This window comes from Geotrypetes seraphini, chromosome 8 (assembly GCF_902459505.1).
Source record: "Geotrypetes seraphini chromosome 8, aGeoSer1.1, whole genome shotgun sequence".
NCBI lineage: Eukaryota > Metazoa > Chordata > Amphibia > Gymnophiona > Dermophiidae > Geotrypetes > Geotrypetes seraphini.
In genome coordinates, this window is record NC_047091.1 from 5,174,422 (window position 1) to 5,193,972 (window position 19,551).

At 45.0% G+C, this 19,551-nt stretch overlaps 2 protein-coding genes across 2 annotated transcripts in view; both read left to right on the forward strand.

Annotated features, from left to right (window-relative positions):
- ARID1A (AT-rich interaction domain 1A) overlaps window positions 1-4,411 on the forward strand; it is a 126,009-nt gene extending 121,598 nt beyond the window's left edge. The window contains exon 20 of the mRNA XM_033954811.1: window positions 1,364-4,411. Coding sequence (XP_033810702.1) covers window positions 1,364-3,112 — 1,749 coding nt within the window. The 3' untranslated portion in view covers window positions 3,113-4,411. The remainder of the gene's footprint in view (window positions 1-1,363) is intronic.
- A 4,223-nt stretch (window positions 4,412-8,634) lies between these two features.
- Window positions 8,635-19,328, forward strand: PIGV (phosphatidylinositol glycan anchor biosynthesis class V). The gene is made up of 4 exons (XM_033957424.1): window positions 8,635-8,985; window positions 12,904-13,063; window positions 16,144-17,301; window positions 18,260-19,328. Exons 2-4 carry the CDS (start codon window positions 12,977-12,979, stop codon window positions 18,539-18,541), a joined length of 1,527 nt encoding a protein of 508 aa, XP_033813315.1. The 5' UTR covers window positions 8,635-8,985; window positions 12,904-12,976; the 3' UTR covers window positions 18,542-19,328.
- Window positions 19,329-19,551: the final 223 nt, after the last annotated feature.

Here is a 19,551-nt window from a genome sequence, read left to right on the forward strand (position 1 = left end):
CACCTGTTACGGTAAGTAACTGTGCTTTCTCACTTAATTCCATCTTGAATTACATTATGCTGGTACTGTTTTAGTCCACTTGGATACACAGAAATGAGTTTGAGTTGAAGTGAGTAAACTCTCAAAAGCTAATAGAAATGATTAGTCCAGTTAAAAAAAAAAAAAAAATTACTGTATATACTTGAATATAAGTCGATCCGAATGTTGAGTCCTCCATTTCCCCCCCCCCCCAAAAAGGAGGATAAATGGTTGACTCGAATATAAGTCAGGGGCTTAATATTAAAGTGCCACCCCCTGCCAGGATCTGCACCCAGCTCCACTCATTTCCTGCACCCAGCTCCACTCATTTCCTGCTAGGATCTGCACTCTGTCCCCCCTCCCTCCCTTGCGATGCCTTACAGGCCTCCTTGGGACCCGGTAGTCCAGTAGTGGGCTGGGTGATAAGAGATCCCCCCATGTAGCCCCTGACTCCTCGGCAGCCTCGCGGTGGGCAGGACAGGCGGAGTCCCTTCTGCTTCCTGTGCCTGCCAAAATTGACAACCACACTTCCCCGACGTACCTTTTGAGTCCCTGGTAGCCAGCCAGTGCACGGAGCAGTAGCGATCTTCTGCCCTCTTGCTCCATTCGAGGCCACTGGCTGATTGGCTGCTGTAAGTTCACGACTCACAGGAGGCAGAAGAGAGGCCGCCTAGGAGTCAGAGGGATTTGGGGGTGGTGGGGGATTTGGATTTGGCCGGGACAGGAGATGGAGGGATCCCTCATGTCCCAGCCCACCGCTGGACCACTGGGTCTTACGGCAGGCCCTGTGGAGGCCTGCAATAGGTCCAGGAGGGGGGGGGGCGGGTAGGTGATGGCCTGAATATAAGCCTAGACCCTCATTTTGGAGCCTTTTTTTGGCCCAAAAATCTTGGCTTATATTCAAGTATATATGGTAACAACTTGTGCGTTGATCTTTATTTCTGTCACTTTTTTTCTTAGCAAGAAAATACCATACTCCCCTTCTGCTTTCTGAAGTAGTTTTAGCATGATGGGGATGATACTTTTTCCCCACAGCTAATGCAAGTATTTGGCTTCACTACAAATCACTTTGAGCACAATGTTGATAGTTGGAACATTCCTTAGTTCTATTGGGTTGTCAGATGTGTGTCCATTTTCACCTGTCTAAATTTCCTATTCTGCACATCTGTGCTCTTCATGCCTTGATCCTTTGGTTTCCAATTACCCTTCTGTTGCCTTTAATGCCCAGGTTGGTTTGTTGTCTTCGGCCATTTCTTTCTTTTCTGACACCCTTGATTAGCATCCAGTTTGCTTTTCTTCTTGTCATCTGTATATTTAATGTCTTTATGTTTTTCTTCTCTTGTAGCTGCCAGGATTGCTTGAACTTCTAGTGGAGTATTTTCGCCGTTGCCTGATCGAGATCTTTGGCATTCTGAAGGAGTATGAAGTGGGAGATCCAGGACAAAAGACCCTTCTGGATCCTGACCGATTCAGCACAGTTCCAAGCCCCACTTTGTCAGAAGAGGAGGAGATGGAGGAGGAAGAGCTGCAGGATACAAATGAGGAAATGGGGGAGCTGAGTCCTGACTGTGAGGAAGAAGAGATTGAGGAGGAGGAAGTTGCATTTGCAATTAAGGAAAAAGCACCTCTAGAGGATAGTGAAGAAAATCTAAAACAAGCTAGTAAATTTGATAAACTCCCCGTGAAGATAGTACAGAAAAATGACCCATTTGTCGTAGATTACTCTGATAAGCTAGGACGTGTGCAGGAGTTTGACAGCGGCTTGCTACACTGGCAGATAGGTGGTGGAGACACCACAGAACACATTCAAACTCATTTCGAGAGCAAACTGGAGCTGATGGCAGTCCGTAAACGTGCTTCCCCCAGTGCCACCTTGAAAAAGTGTTCAACTAAAACCAATCTAGCAGTTAAAGTGGAGGAAAACTTTATACCGGATGGCCCGGTAGAGAAAAGTATAACTGCTACTATTGATGATGTGCTTTTAGCACGGCCAGGTTCACTGACTGAGGAGGGGGTCAAAAATTCTGAAGCCAACAAAGCAAGTGGCAAGTTTCCATTTGGTATTAGTCCAGTGCAAACGCATCGAAACATTAAAATCCTGGAGGATGAGCCCCACAGCAAGGATGAGACCCCATTGTGTACCGTACTGGACTGGCAGGACTCTCTATCCAAACGCTGTGTTTGCGTCTCCAACATCATGAGGAGTTTATCTTTTGTGCCTGGAAATGACTTTGAGATGTCAAAACATCCAGGTCTGCTGCTGATTCTTGGGAAACTGATTTTGCTGCATCACAAGCATCCCGAGCGCAAACAGGCACCACTGACCTATGAAAAGGAGGAGGAGCAGGACCAAGGGGTGAGCTGCAACAAAGTTGAATGGTGGTGGGACTGCTTGGAGATGCTACGTGAAAATACCCTAGTTACTCTGGCCAACATTTCTGGCCAGCTGGACCTCTCCCCATACCCAGAAAGCATTTGTCTGCCCATCTTGGATGGACTCCTCCACTGGGCAGTTTGTCCGTCAGCTGAAGCCCAGGACCCTTTCCTCACCCTGGGCCCAAATGCTGTCCTTTCTCCCCAGAGACTGGTCTTAGAAACACTCAGCAAACTCAGCATCCAGGACAGCAATGTGGATTTGATTCTTGCCACGCCTCCCTTCAGTCGTTTGGAGAAGCTGTACAGCACGCTGGTGCGTTTTCTGAACGACCGAAAGAACCACGTGTGTCGAGAGATGGCTGTGGTATTACTAGCCAACTTGGCACAGGGAGATAACTTGGCAGCTAGGGCAATTGCCGTGCAGAAGGGCAGCATTGGCAATTTGTTGGGTTTTTTGGAGGATAGTCTGGCAGCGACTCAGTTTCAGCAGAGCCAGGCTAGTATGCTTCACATGCAGAATGCTCCCTTTGAGCCAACAAGTACGGACATGATGCGGCGGGCAGCTCGTGCCCTGCTTGCCTTAGCCAAGGTGGAAGAGAACCACTCTGAGTTCACATTATATGAGTCACGCCTGTTGGACATCTCTGTCTCGCCTTTGATGAACTCGCTGGTTTCACAAGTGATTTGTGATGTACTGTTTTTAATTGGCCAATCATGACGGCCGTGGGATGCCTAAAAAAAAAAAAAAAAATCAAACAAAAAACCCCCTGTGTGCGTGCGTGCGCGTGAGTGGAGAACTTTAGAAAACTTGACTGTTGCCCTTTATTTATGCAAAACCACCTCAGAATCCACTGTCTGCCCTGCGCTGTCCCATTTCTCCCTTTGGAAAGACTCCTGCCAATCCCCTCCTTTCCCATTCCCCAAAATAAATCAGTCCTGAACCCTTGTCCAAGGAGAGAAAAGTTGTGACTACATAGAAGACTTTTTTTTATTTTAACCAAAGTTACTGTGTCGTTTACAGTGAATTTGGGGAAAATCACACACACAACCTTGCCCTGTTAACTGTAGAGAAGGGGCGTCGCTTTCATAACTTTTTAATGGTAAACTTTTGAAGGCAAAAAAAAAAGTGACTTCTGAACTGTGTGGTTTTATTGTACATTCACAATCATGCAGGAACCAAGAAGTTAGCAGTTGTGAACAGGCCTTGTCCAGATGGAGGCCTATACAAGTAGTGTAGAACCTTGTGCTGTACACCTTAAACTGTAAACATACTGTAACGTTTCACCTTGATAAAGCGCTGGATCAGCAGCAAGCTGTAGTTTTTAAAAATGTTTTTAGTTAATGTCAAGGAGAAAGAAAAAAAAAAAAAAAAAGGCTTTTCCCCCAAAGTATCATGTGAACCTACAACACCCTGACCTCTCTTTTCCTCCTTGATTGTATGAATAGTCCCAAGATATGATCACCTCTTATAACTGGTTTTAACCTTTAGCTGCGGCCTCGGAGCTGCCACGTGTGTATATATGACGTTGTACATTGCACATACCCCCTCAGATTCCTCTTGAAGTTTGTCCCTCCCCCCTTCTTTACTCCTTCCCTTACCCCTTATAGTATGACGAGTTAACAAGTTGATGACCTGCACAAGCGAGACAGGATTATTTAATCTCTTGCCAGCCATTCCCCCTTCCCCAACCCAGAGGATGCTGTACAGGTCTCTCTGTGTATAAAGTCATTGCTGTCTGAGCAGCCAATCAACTTCTAGTTTGTTTTTATTTTCCTGTTTTTTCTTTCTAATCAAGGTGTGAAAAAGTTCTAGGTTCAGTTGAAGTTCCTGATGAAGAAACACATTGGAGATTTTTCAGTGATGAATTCTGCATATTTGTATTTCAGAAGATGTAGCTAAAAACTTGATGTAAATTCCTCCCTTTTCCTTTTTTGGCTTAATGAATATCATTTATTCAGTATGAAATCTTTATACTATATGTTCCACGTGTTAAGAATAAATGTACATTAAATCTTGGTAAGATGTTTGTAGGGTTTTTTTATTGTCATCCATGTCTTCAACATGACGGTGCCAAGAACTGTGCAGATTATCTCTATCACCTTGATTCAGGACAAATTCATATTATTGAGGCTGAAGACTGAAATTGATCTAAAGCAGTGGGTACAGGCTGGTGTACTGATGAATCCTAATTGGTATTATATTGCTCTGTTTACTAGCAGCCTCTACTTATGTCTAAGATTATTTAACTTAATAAAATAAATCCATCTCCGGAGCAGCTCCTATTCCTCACCTTCAGATACTGTAGTACCATTGATATTAAATTGTTGCATGGCTATGAAAGGAGATAACTATTTGACCAGAATCTGTGTATGCAAACATTTCATTCTTGATTCCATTACCGAGTCTTTAAAATCTTTTATTAGAGTAGGAGACGATGAGAGAGTTGTTTTTTTTTATAGTTACAGTGAGATTGACCCCCAACCATACGTAGAATTCATGAGGAACAAGAGAACTTTACACCTCAAGATCAAAATTGATAAATATTAATTGTGAGAAATGGCTCACTTACTACTTCCAAGTGTATAAATGGATAGATTAAAGGGCTATTTTCTAGAATCCCAATGCCACTAAGTTCATCATTACTAATCCTGTTACATATCAGTCTATCAATCCTGTTCTCAGCTGGATTGTTGGAAGGGAGCAGAAAACTTTAGTGCTGTTATCCTACTTATACTGTAGAATGCATGGTTAAAAGAAATAACAGTTAAGATTCAGGGGCATTATGCAACGTGGATGGGGAAAATTTTAGAAAGCCTCGGATGTTTTTGGAGTGAAGGAAAAAACAAATGAACCGTCTAGAAGTAACTAAGAGCAATAGAGAAAACAGGGCTAGCTTAACCTTCCAGGATTCCTGCATCAAGGTCTACATTGGCCTAGAAATATAATGGCAGATAAAGGCCAAATGGCCCATTATCTCTTCCTCTCTCTAAAAGATCCAACGTGCCTATCCCAGGCCCTCTTCAATTCAGACACAGCCTCTGTCTCCACTACCTCTACTGGGAGACTGTTCCGTGCATCTCCCACCCTTTCTGTAAAAAAGTATTTCCTTAGCCTATCACCTCTTAACTTCATCCTATGTCTACTCATTGCAGAGTTTCCTTTCAAATGCAAGAGACTCGACTCGTGCGCATTTACATTACGTAGGATTTATCAACCATTTTTCCTGCAATAGCTCAAGCTTGAGTTACATAGTTTGTACCTGAGGCACTGGAGGCTAAGTGAAGTAGCAGTGGAATTTTGAACTAGGCTTTTGCTGGTGGTTATCCCAGTACTCTAACCCATATTTCATTAACTTGGCAGCTAATGCCTTCCTTGGATCTTACAGAACAAGTAAAAGAGGGTATATGCCAGCAAAGCTCCTAAAAGCTAGGACCTTAGTTTTACCCACATAACATGGGCATTAATACTGTACATGTTATATGCATAAGCACTCAATATCAGTGTATTTTTACTAAGAGAAGCTAATTGTAAACTTACTATGTTTGCTGTTTAGGCCTTTTTTCTTTTTCAGGTTTTGTATACTAATGATGCCTACAACAACCTAAAACGAAAACCCTTTATAAATAAATATGTTAATGTTTTGTAATTACCATGCTTTAGAAGACTAAACTGGTTTTGTGTGTTCACATACCCCAAATTCTATATATAGTGTGCAATTTTGGGTTTGTATCCAGGCACTAACTGTTATAAGTTTAAGAGTGTATCTTCCTAGTCAGGATTTTGTAAAGATGTGCTTGTAAATCTTTCCACGAGGATCTGAAGAGGCCATGGACATTCCTAGAATTGACATGTAGTGTTAACAGAATACTGTAGAGATATACCTAATTTAGGTATGAGGATTTACACCAGGTTTCAGTGTTTAAATCCTCATGCCCAATATTCTGTAAATGGCACCCAAATTGGATCACTGTTTAGAGAATAGTGCATAGTGCTTTTTTGCGCCCAAATTTGGATATTAAAAAAATAGGGTTGTCGAGTGGACTCTGCCAAGGGATCCACACAAAAGTCTTATTGAAAGACTTTATTTTTTTTTTTTAAGATGACATCTGGACTTCTAATGCGGGGTGTAGCTACAGGCAGGCCAAGCCCACCCAATCTCAGCTACTCAGTGTCTCCCATGGTGGCATGGCCCTCACCTGTGCAGTATAGGCTGTGGGAAAGCTTGCCACAATAGCTCAGGCACTCTGTGGGGGCCAGGCTTTAGTGGCAGTAACGCACCTCCAGGCCAGTGCTCTGCCTCCAGGGAAGGGTGACTCCTGCCCACTGCAGTCCCAGCTTCAGAGGTGCAATGCAGACAGGGCTTGATGGCATTCTTGTTTGGGGGAGGGAGGGCAAGAGAGAAAGATGTCCACTTGGGCTTAGGCCTGCCCAAAACTGGTTGGCTGGCTACACCACTGCTTCTAACCCATTTTATGGATCTCTTGGTAGTTACTTCACCAACCCTATTATTTTTGTATACTCCTTTGATTGCTTTCATATGGTTTGTTCTTTGTCTTTTGTTTTTACCTAAATCTGAATGCCATTAATTCTATTTGTGTAAAAATGTAATTATTTTTTTTAATTGGTGTAGCAATATCTAATTTTATGTTAACTTTTTTATTTCAGTGCTTTTAAGTAGCTTAAACTGCTAATACCTTACTCCTAACAATAATCGGGTTAGCGTGTGGCCTTTATTAAAATATTCTTGTCTGTCTTTAGCTATTATTTTCTCAGTGGCTAAACCTATGCCTGCAAAATTTGCTGCTTCTCTGTTGAATGGCTTCTGTAAGACAATCATTCAAAGAATAGGTCATAGAAAAGGTGGGATCAATATGTTTTTTTTATTCGTTCAATTTTCTATACCATTCTACCAAGGGAGCTCAGAGCAGTACTCAATTTTTTTCTGTCTGTCCTGGTGGGCTCACAATTTATCTAATGTACCTGGGGCAGTGGGGAGATTAAGTGACTTGCACAGGGACACAAGGAACAGCGGTGCTGAGACTGTAGCTTTAACCACTGTGCCACACTCTCCCCCCGTGGTATTAGCTTATCAAAGCTACAGCACAAATCAACTTGTTTTAGTCTCTTAACTTTTTCCATGTGTAACAGCGCTCTTGCTGCCTTTAAGTTAAAGACTGAGAAAGGAATTAATTTTAACCTGTCTACCCCTTTCAACCAAAAGCTTACTGGTGTGTTTTCCCTTTAAAAAACACCTTAGTGTAGACATAACTTGCACAGAAGGGTGATTAATAGCAATTTCAGGGACCTGGATTGGCCACTGTTGGAAACAGGATACTAGGCTTGATAGACATGGCAATTCTTATGTTCTTATTGTGTATTTAAGCTGAACCATAGTGTGAAGGGCTGGTCTAACCCCAGGTCTCTGTCCTCGGTAAACATGCCAGCAAGGACCAAGGCAGCAAGTCAACCTGGACTAGTCGATGCCCCAGCTCGGTTTGTCTGGAGGGCAGGACTGTTGGAGCTGAGGCTGGCTTTATGGGGTTGGGATAGTCTGGGCAAGACACTAGTGCTCCAGGTGCAAAAGTATGTGTATATAATATGTAAACCGCTTTGATTGGAGCCACAGAAAGGCAGTATAGCAAATTCCGTACTAAGGGGAGACTACGAGGGGATATGATCGGGACTTTCAAAATACTGAAAGGAATCGACAAAATAGAGCAGGAAAATAAGTTATTTACAATGTCCAATGTGACACGGACAGAGGACATGGAGGGACAAGTTCAGGACAAATACCAGGAAGTTCTGCTTCAGGAAAGGGGAAAGGTTTAGAACAAACGCCAGGAAGTTCTTTTTCACTCAGAGGGTGGTGGACACATGGAACGCGCTACCGGAGGATGTGATAAGCAGGAGCACGCTACAGGGCTTCAAAGAGGGTCTGGACAGGTACCTGGAGGACAAAGGGATTGAGGGGGACAGATAGGAGTAGAGGATTAGAGGCAGTTACAAAATTAGTCAGGGACACTGTTCAGGCAATTAGGCCTGATGGGCCGCCGCGGGAGCAGACCGCTGGGCAGGATGGACCTCTGGTCTGCCTCAGTGGAGGCAACTTCTTATGTAGCGAGTGGTAGACACCTGGAATGCTCTCCCAGAGGAGGTTATTGCGGAATCTACCGTCCTAGGATTCAAAAGCAAACTAGACGCACATCTCCTTACGAGAGGCATAGAGGGATATGGGTGACTAAAATTACGCCAGGCGCACACCTGGCTGGGCCTCCGCGTGTGCGGATCGCTGGACTTGATGGACTGAAGGTCTGATATGGAGATGGTAGTTCTTATGTTTGATCACTTATATCATAATATTTAATACAGTGAAAGATGTTATGTTTGCTATTGTGTACAATCGAGACACATCTCTTAACCGCAGAGGAGGGAAGCGCCTGCACGACGGGCTCCGGCAAGCTGAAGCATTTTGAACCGTGCGGGACACCGTCCAGCCCCGGGTGAAAACCGCTTCCGCGTGCTGACGCGGGAAGATGGAGCCTGACGCGCGAGCCACCCGCTTCTCTGCTGTGAACAGGTCGGGCTCCGGGGTAAGGAAAGATATTTGCAAAAAAAAGTTCGAGGGGGAGCAAAGCCATGGTGGGGGGGAGGTTCTGAGAAAGCTATTGTGCAATCACTCCCAGGCAGGGAGAGGGAGAGAGAAATGAAGCCTGGGATGGATTTGTAGCTGAATTGGGGACGGGGAGCGAGGAAGAAAGTTCGGGCTTCAGCACATTGGCTTGAACCAAGTTTAGTCGTCCTTGTCTGGCTGCCTAAGGGCAGCTCTTGGCCCCTCTCTCACGTGCCTTCTTTTGAGTGTGAGCAGGGAGCGCCCCCTGGGGTCGAATCGTGAGTACTGCGCTTCAGTTTTGCAAGTCACAAGAGCACTGCATGCAGAGTCGTCCTTTGCCCAAAGTCAAAGACAGAATGCATGATGGCAACTATTTTGTTTTATTTCCGTGGTATTAATCATTTATTTTTACAAAGGGGAGTCAGTGTAGATATACAAAATAAAATATTTGCTAATAAGTAATGATGAGCACGCTCAGAGATATATCATTCTGCACTGCTGGTCCTCGAGATTCATTTTCTGTGAATGTGAAAACAGTAAATTCAGGACACTTAAAATTTTGATTTCATTCAGCCTATTGAATCGATTTTCCTGCCCAACTGGGTGTGGTTTTTTTTTTTGGTTTTTTTTCCAATCATGGTGGTGGGTTTATTTTATAGCCTCTTCACCCACCCCACCCCCTTTGCCCTCTCCTACCCACACTGGCGCTGTGGTGTAAACAAAACAAACAGACTTTTCCTCTCTCTGTTAAATCCTAGCTCACGTTTGCGGTTTAACGCTGGCTCTGGCAGGATACACATTTCAAATCTGACATATTGTAATCACAAAACAGAAAATAAAATTATTTTTTCTACCTTTTGTTGTTTGATCATTATTCAAATCATGTTGAAATGTCTTCTGCTAACTCGCTTGGCAGGGTCCCCTGCCCATTTGCCGTTTTCTTCTTTCTCTGTGCTAACCATCCATCTTCCATCTCTGTCCTCTCCTTCCGTTTCCCTTCCCTCCCCTGGAGGTCTGACATCATTCCTTTTTTAGTCTCCATCCCGCCGCTGCAGCGATGAACCCCACCATCCCCAGATCCACCATCTCTCCTTTTCTCAACTACCCTTTCATCCAGCATCTCTCCCTCCTTTCCCACCACCCCAGGGTTCACCATCTCTCCTTTTCTCAACTACCCTTTCATCCAGCATCTCTCCCTCCTTTCCCACCACCCCAGGGTTCACCATCTCTCCCTTTCTCTTCCCAACTACCCTCCTATCCAGTATCTCTACTAGAGAGTTATGTGGGGACAGAAATCCCACCCGTCCCCACCAGGATCCTCTCCGTCCCCACCCATCCCCGCAAGGAATTACCTCCATCCCCGCCTGTTCCCATAAAAAGCAGCAATTACTTCTGACAGGATCATTAATTCCACAGTTTCTTTTGTGTTTGCACTGCTGTATTCCTTGTGGAATCTCTTTGGTGGAACCCTTATTTTGTTTTCTGTTCAGGTAATTAACTTATAAACCCCCTCTTTTACTAAGGCTGGCGTGTCCATTATATTACATGGATGAACCTTGCTTCCAAAGCCTTCCATCCCTGTGGGAGTCCTGTTGGCTAGAGGGGGTCCCCATGGGATCCCATGGGCCAGAGGGGGGTTCCCATGGGATCCCGTGGGCCAGAGGGGATTCCCGCGATCCCCATTCCTGTGCAGACCTCTAATCTCAACCCTCCCCCCTCTACACCATCCCTTGAGTCCAACTTCTCTTCCTTTCTGTTCCTTCCCTCCCTAAATCCCATTGTCCACCATCTCTCGCCCTCTCCTCTGTTTTTAGATCCATTCTTTCTTCCCCCACCCTCAGTCCAGCATAAGTACATCTCTTTGGACTCCCCCCAGAAGGCCTGCATGTTCCACCCTTTCTTTGTAGCATCCTCCGGCTTCCCCCCTGGCCTCCCGATCTTACCTTCAGCTAATTAGAGCAGCCTGAAAAGGATTGCCGGTGCTGTAGCGATCCTAACAGGTTGCCATCGTCCGTCCGCCGCAGAACATTCCCTCTGTTGCGGTCCTGCCCTTCTGACGTCAGGGGCGTGTTTGGAGCAGAGGAAACGTGCTACGGAGGATGATGGCAGCCTGTTAGGATTGCTGCAGCATCGGCGATCCTCTTCAGACTGCCCTAATTAGCTGAAGGTAAGACCGGGAGGCCAGGGGGGAAGCCGGAGGACGCTACAAAGGCCTATGCAGCACTTCCTGACTGACCCTACCCCCTTGCCCCCTAAAGAAGCAGTGGTAGCGGACGGCCAGTAAGAGGCAGCGCTGCTACTCCTGCTTTAGGAGACCTGAAGGAAGGGAGGAGAGTAGGTCAATGAATCGGCAATACCGATTTATTTTTTTTTTTTTAAAACGAATCAATTCAAATCAATTCACCCGAAGTGAATCGGTGAATTGATTTGAATTGAAAATCGGGCAGTACTAGTAGCAAGGGCTCTGTGAGTGGCGCAAAGAAGGCATGGGTGCCAAAATTTTCTGTCCATCTTCACCTCCTCTTAACATAGTAGGCAAGGTAGGGACACCAGGTGGCATGTTGCACAGATTGCAGTTCCAACTCGGTATGGTACTGCATGACTCTACTTGCCGAAAGGCATAATGCACAGAAGAGCGGGACTTGGGTGTGATGGTATGTGATGATCTTAAGGTGGCCAACAGATTGAAAAAGTGACGTCGAAAGCTAGAAGGATGCTAGGGTGCATAGGGAGAGGTATGGCCAGTAGGAAAAAGGAGATATTGATGCCCCTGTATAAGACTGGTGAAACCTCATTTAGAATATTGTGTATAATTCTGAAGACCACACCTTCAAAAAGATATAAAAAGGATGGAGTCGGTCCAGAGGAAGGCTACTAAAATGGTGCATGGTCTTCGTCATAAGGTGTATAGAGTCAGAGTAAAGATCTCAATATGTATATTTTGGAGGAAAAGCAGGAGAGGGGAGATATGATAGAGACATTTAAATTCAAAACTCAAAAACAAATGTTATTAACCAAGTGGTGGGGGTACCCTCTGAAAAATCATTTAATAAAGTGGAGAAAAAGCCTCAACTAATAGTGATATGCAGACGACAACCCAATGAGTTTTTTAGCCGTTCTTATTCTGTATCACAGGCAAAAAAATTTTCTAGACTGGTGATTGGTGTAATACTAGTTGGATTTTCAATGGAAAAGATATCATATGCAGGACTGTAGGGAGCATGAGGTAACAACTCCCAGCCGTATTGGCGTAGTTTTTCAATGACGACATTCCCTATGTGCAGGCGAGCGTAGGTTGTGAAGAATGAGTGGCCCAGCCAAGAGCAATTGAGGTTGGGTTTTTGTGCATTTTTTGCAAAACAAAATCATGATAATACACTGCTGTGACACTTATTCCACATGGAACTTTGTCTGTGATGGTGATGCCTTCATCATGATCATAAGCAAAAATCATCATTTGTTTCTCTTTTGATTGAGCTTGTGAAAAATTTTTTGGTCGTGGGGAAGATGGCACTTTCCACTCATCATTGAAAAACTACACAAATACGGCTGGGAGGTGTTACCTCCTGCTCCCTACAGTCCAGACATGAGTCCACCAGACTTTGACCTTTTTCCAAAGTTGAAACAACCTATGCATGGACATCGTTTTGCATCTCTGGAAGAGCTTTCTTCCGCCGTTACCCGAGCCATTCGGCAACTGAACTTCACGGACGTTGGGACTCGGTCATTGCAAAGCAGGAAGTCTGTATTGAAGGATTGTAAAGAAATACTTGGGAAAAAAAATAAAACATGTAAATTAAGAAAAATAGTGTGCATTATTTATGAAATGACCCTCATATAAAGCCCCACCTTAAGATGTCGCAGCCACTGCCCCCCCTTTCTGTTTTGTTTCTCTTAGGAGTGCAAGACTGGCGAAGCTTCCTTGTAGATGTTGGGGGATCTTGCCCTCGGGCCTCTTCTCCCAGAGCAGGATGAAGTTGCTGGAGATGCAGGATCCATTCTTGCTGGAGGTGTTCAGGTTTGCACTGCGCACTCGGTGCCTGACTCTGCTACTTCAGGTGAGACAGTACCCTATGCACATGGTGAAGCCCGCCTGAATAACCAGCTCTCCGTACCACCACTGTGCCATGCCATGTGCATTTTCCAGAAAAAAACTTGTCTGAGGGCAATGAGGCATGTTTCTGCTGTACTTTTCACACCAGAAAAGAGCAATAGCGATTCCTTTTTATTGGCTCTTAAAACACTATGAAAATGAATGATTCAGTAAATCACTTAGGTACTAGCTAAATGAGTAAATAAAATTAATCTTCAGCTCAGATTTTTTTTTCTTGGCATTTAAAACCACTTGAGACCCGTTCATTTGACCTATGCTTATTTTTTTTATGGTTTCAGAATTTAAAAAAAAAAAAAATCAAAATAGAAACAGTGAATAAAGCAAGAAAAAGTTCAGGACAGATTTGCCCTGATACCTAAATTTTCTACATTATATTTCCATCCTTGTCCTTTAACATATTAGCTGGGTCTTAGCTGTCTTTCTGCTTCATGCTAATGGAATCGTATTCTGTTTTCACACTCTTAACTGCCCAAGCTCTATCATCAAGCAATTACATATCCCAAGTAGCTCAAGACCGTGTGGTCTTACAGAGGAGCTGAGGGATGTGAGAGCCAGGCAGATAGATAGCCACTGTCAATCAACAAAAGTAGAAATGGTTTATTGACAGCTTCTATACCTCTACTAATGGCTGGGATGTCAATTTGGAGCAGTTTGCATTAGAGAGTTGCACAGATGACTTTAAAATATGCAATGTCACCTCAGTAACAAATATACAAAAATAGACGAATATACCTCCCTCCCTTTTTACTAAACAGCGATAGCGGTTTTTAGCACAGGGAACTGCGCTGAATGCCCCACGCTGCTCTCAAAAGTTCGTAGGCTCCCTGCGCTAAAATCCGCTACTGTGATTTAGTAAAAGGGGGCCATAGTGCAAAATATAGACAGCAGATATAAAGTCTCAGAACGGACACATTTTGATCACTAAATTGATAATAAAATCATTTTTCCTACCTTTGTTGTCTGGTGATTTCATGAGTCTCTGGTTGCACTTTCTTCTGACTGTGCATCCAATATTTCTTCCCTTCTTTCTGCCTCCTGCATGCTTCATCTCCTCCAGACCTCATTTCATTCCCCAACCAACATCTCTGTCCTGCCATGAGTCCAACTTTTTCTTCTTCCCTGCCACCCGACACACTCCATTCCCTCCCCCAACTTTTTCTTCCTCTCTCCCTGCCCCTCCCCTTTCTTTCTTTTTCTCTCCCCTTTCTGTCTCCCTGCCCCTTTTCTTACTTTCTTTCTTTCTCTCTTTCTCTCTCCCTGTTCTGCCTCCCTGTCTTTCTGCTTCCCTGTCTCCCCAAGCCACCACTGGGGCTGTCTCTGGAAACAGGCCCCCAAGCCACCACCAACATCTCGGAACAGGCCCCCAAGCCGACGCCACTGTTGCCGCTGAGTTCTTCCTGTTTCCCGACGCTGCAACAGGCCAGCAGCCTTACTCCCTGACATCAATTCTGACGTTGGAGAAGAAGTTCCGGGCCAGCCAGACAGCAATTGGCTGGCCCGGAACTTCCTCTCCAATGTCAGTATTGACGTCGGGGAGAGGTGGGGGGAAGGCTGGCGTGCCCTGCGCTTCTGTAGTCTCTGCTGGCATGTTGTGGCATCGGGGAAAAGGAGAATGCAAAGGGGCTCTGCGATCGACTCATATTGCCTTTGTGATCTACTGGTCGATCGCAATCGACCTTTTGGGGACCCCTGCTATACAGAGTTACAGGGGCTTCCGTAGCGGTGTTACAATACAGAGTTATTAATACCAGCATAATTATAGAATAATCAATCATCCTACTTATGTTACTGGCACGTTGATCGTCCTACTTATATGCTCATACCAAATCTTCACATCTAATACTGTATTAGGTTTACTATTGTAGCTAAGTACACAAAATTTACACACCTCCTAAGGATGATGAAAGAGATGCTTTAACTGGGACTTTATTGCATAAAAAAACCAAAAACATCAGATTCAACACGGCCTGTGTATTGGCACCTTAGTGCCTTCCTCAGGAGTCAAACTGTTGCTATATTCTGTTGTTTGGAGAATGACAACGTCATATAATGGTACACAGAAATAGCCCAAACATTGCAATATCAATCCACATTCGCTTAAATACTGAAATAAAGTAAGAGAGTCTTATGTCCAAATGAATCAAGCTATCAGGAAGCATACCACTCGTTGTGACATCATTAAAGTGCGCCTAATCACATTAACCTGTGGATGTCTGTGAAACTGTGGAATGAATCTCCTTTGCTCATGAGGTAATGTGCTTCCTGGCAGCTTGATTCATAACATAAGAACATAAGAAATGCCTTCACCGGATCAGACCCTAGGTCCATCTAGTCCAGCGACCCGCACACGCGGAGGCCAAGCTAGGTGTTCTCTAATGGACACCTTGTTCACCCGTATCCCTCAATGTGATTTGCATGAAGATGTGCATCCAACTTGCCCTTGAATCCCAGAATGGTGGTCTCTGTCACAACCTCCTCCGGGAGAGCATTCCAGGCGTCTACCACTCGCTGTGTGAAGCAGAACTTCCGGATATTAGTCCCAAGTCTGCCTCCCCTAAGTTTCAGTCCATGACCTCTTGTTCGAGTCACTGTTGACAATGTGAATAACGAAGATTCTTGCTCCATTTTGTCGAAACCTTTTAGTATTTTAAAAGTCTCTCTCATATCCCCTCGCAGCCTTCTCTTCTGGAGGGTAAACAATTTGGACATAAGATTCATTTCAGTATTTAAGCGACTGTAGATTGATATTGCGGTGTCTGGGCTTTTTTTGTGTGCCATTTCTATGACTCCTGAGGAAGGCACTAAGGTGCCGAAACACAGGCCGTGTTAAATCTGATGGGTTTTTTTTTTTTTTGTGCAATCAAGTCCCAGTTGAAGCATCTCTCTCATCTACTTTTGTTGATTGAATATGATATTTCGTAGAGGTGTGTCTCTGCTTTTTTCTGGTCTACAGCTAGCCACTGTTCCATGCTTTAATGAACTTGTTTGGACTCCCTTTTTTAACGGCGAGTGGATTTCTTGCAGGCGCTGTTTAATCTGCTGGTTCCGGATCACGCTGCAGATGCCTTCCGCCCTCCCCGCTTGTCCGCGTCCAAGCCCGGCGATCAGTTGCTGGAGCTGCTGCTGGGGGGCCTGGCTCGCTGGGACGCGGAACACTTCCTGTTCATTGCCGAACACGGTTACTTGTACGAGCACAATTTGGCCTTTTTCCCTGTATACCCACTGTGTGTGCGGGTGGCTGCTGACCTTGTACTTTGGCCCCTGCAAGGGCTCTTGTGCCTCCGCAGCTGCCTGATGTTTTCGGCAGTGCTGCTTAATGCCGCCTTCTCTACTCTGGCGGCCGCAGCCCTCTATCACCTAGGCTGCGTGGTGCTGCAGTGCCGCAGGACAGCGTTCATTGCTTCGCTGCTCTATTGCCTTACTCCGGCCAACGTCTTCATGGCCGCCGGCTACTCTGAGAGTTTATTTGCCTTCTTCGCCTTTAGTGGACTGTGGCAGCTAGAGAAAAGGTGGCATGTGACTAGTTACTGCTTGTTGTCGCTGGCCACAGGAGTGCGCGCCAATGGACTTATCAATATTGGGTTTCTCCTTCACTCCCAATGTAGACGCCTCCTCTGTGGCCTCCAGTCCTACCTGACCTCTTCAGCCAGGCTGCCTCAACTAGTAGGACTCTTCATCAGCTCCACAGCCTCAGTGATCTTAGGGACACTTGCACTTAGTCTGCCTTTTGCTCTTTTCCAGTACTATGCATATCTGACTTTCTGCGGAGCTGATACTAGCTTGAAACGAGACATTCCAGCGCCCTTCCTGGATCTGGCCCTAGATAAAGGGTATCGAGTAGCAGGGGGAGAGCTGCCCAGCTGGTGTTCCCAAAAGTATCCCATAGCTTATACTTATGTCCAGGATGTTTACTGGAACGTGGGGTTCCTGAGGTACTTTAGTCTCCTGCAAATCCCCAACTTCCTGCTGGCATTGCCGGTTGTCACGCTGATCTCTTGGGCTACCTGGACGTACGTGGCCGCAGACCCCTGGTTCTGTCTGAAGCTTGGGCTACAGAGGCAGAAACTATTCGACAAGACGTCGGTCAAGACCGTGACGGGATTCCACAACGCCAGAGTATTTGTGTACGTGATCCATGCTTCAGCGCTCCTGGCGTTTGGCCTCCTCTGCATGCATGTGCAGGTAAGGGGTTATTTCAAAGTAAAATGATCTTCAGGGTGCATTAAACCAGCCCCCCCTGTGCTGAGAGGCTCCCTGAACACCAGCAGGCAGTTTTGGTTTTTAGGGGTTCATAAGCTGTGTTCTAGGATAGGAATTTTAAGGTCACTATAGATGTTCTGGGTTTGAGGTTGGAAAGGAAGAGGGGGATGTCTGTATGTGGGAACATTGGAAAAATTTTATTTATTTATTTTTTTTTAATTGAATTGAAGTAGAATGACTTTTCCTGTTCTAGATTTTCTCACGTTTCATTATTTTGTTAAAATTGCTGCCTGCAATAGGCTGAGCGGCCTAGAAGCTTTGTCTCACAGACATGTGAGGTCTTGTATCCTATGTTTTTATATGTACGAGTCCAGATGTACAGAATAGAACAGGGGAAACAAAACTACAATTTTGACTACACAGAAAAAGAGTGGGATTGTCCCAATCAGAATGATGCACACAAAGTATTCTTCAACTCATCTGATGGTTCAAATGAACGTTTGGTATGGTTTCCAGTTTCAAACTCTATTCTACAAGTTCCGATTTAGTAGCCGCCATTAGGGTGTCTGCATGCTTGCGTATCACGTTATTGGACACAGCCGCTGAATACTCTGAAGACTCCTGAGGCAGGCCAGTTTGGCCGAAACATGTACATGTCGAGTCATTGGATGAATTAATGAGCTTTTGGATGAATAAAGCCATTTGAACCATCAGACGAGTTGAAGGACACTTTATTTGTGCCCATCATTCTGACTGGGACAATCCCACTCTTTTTCTGTATGTGAGTCCAGATATAAACAACTGACACATCGGGACTATTTTTTTAGTTCAGGAGCAAACCGCCAAAGCCAAAGCATGCATCCATAAAGCTTATTTGCCCTGAAACTGACATTTTATAAATTATTATTATTATTACTTTGACCTATTCTGAAATCTTTAGGTTCTCACGAGGTTCCTGGGTTCGTCCTCTCCTGTTCTCTACTGGTTCTCTGCCCACCTGCTTCAGGACAGTGAGCCAGCCTTGTGGAGCAGGAAAGCCGTTGCATCCTTTGGCACATGTCAGCCTGCACAATTTGGGAAAAGGAATTCTGTAAACCCACTGCCAAACTTGCTGCTGCGCTGGAGAACGTGCACACCTGTCACCAAATGCATTCTGGGATACTTCCTGTCTTACTGGCTGCTGGGACTTATCCTCCACTGCAATTTCCTGCCTTGGACTTGACCAAGAGGTTTCGGAACTGCTCTGTTTATTGACTTCTTAACAAAATAAAAATTTGAAGGTGATCAGGGATGGGATGGAGATGACATGTTCCTTGAACAGCAACGTGAAGGAAAGGATAGAGGATGCAAGTAGGAACCAAAGAAAGGGAGACCAATTGGATGCTTGTTTCACCCCCAGCTGAACATTTGAAGCTTACTGAAGCTAAATCCCATCTCCAGCTCCCCCCATGAAGGAGGTGTCCTAGACTGGGCCAGCAGCATACACAGGTTTCAGAGGGAGCCTATGGCGTGTTAGAAAGTACTCGCCTCCCTCCATATTCATGGCGGTTAGGTGCAAAGCCGGCCCATGAATACGAAAATTTGCCATTAACTTTAGAGCAGATTCTGACCCACCTCTACCTCCCTTCTGGACCTCTCCACACTTTACAAATTTCCTTAAAAGATGTTTGGCAGATTAATTACAGAACGGAGGTTTTGTTAAAATGGGTAATTAATCAAAATCAAATGTTTGGAAAATGTGGACTCAGATTTACAGATACTTGATAAAACATTTGTTAGGAGTTGAAACGAGCGCTGTCTACTTCTGCTATTTAAAGATTCTCATAATTTGCATTTAAAGGTTGAAATGATGGAGAATACAACAAGATCTAGAAATTTTCGTTTGGTTAGTTTTCCTATTACACTTCCCCCTCAATATTCGCGGGGGTTGGGGGCAGAACCGGCCCACGAATATTGAAAAAAATGCAAATAACTTTTAGGACCGAATCTGACCCATCCCCGCCTCCCGGACCTTTCCACACCTTACCTGGTGGTCTAGCGGTGAAGCGGGGCAGGAGCGATTGGCCTGTGTTTCTGTCCCGCAAAAATGGCTGCCGTGACTTCCCGCTGGAGTCTCATGACACCACAGGAACTCACAGCAGCCATTTTTGTGGACAGCTCTGCACGGAGCGGGAACGGGGGCCAATCGCTTCTGCCCCGCTTCACCGCTAGACCACCAGGTAAGGTGTGAAG

What these genes read in the sequence shown, in the direction of transcription:
- PIGV (XM_033957424.1), top strand. Translation starts at nt 12,977, where the DNA reads ATGAAGTTGCTGGAGATGCAGGATCCATTCTTGCTGGAGGTGTTCAGG. An exon ending in GCCTGACTCTGCTACTTCAG is followed by an intron (nt 13,064 to 16,143) that starts GTGAGACAGTAC and finishes GATTTCTTGCAG; the next exon opens with GCGCTGTTTAATCTGCTGGT. An exon ending in TCCTCTGCATGCATGTGCAG is followed by an intron (nt 17,302 to 18,259) that starts GTAAGGGGTTAT and finishes TGAAATCTTTAG; the next exon opens with GTTCTCACGAGGTTCCTGGG.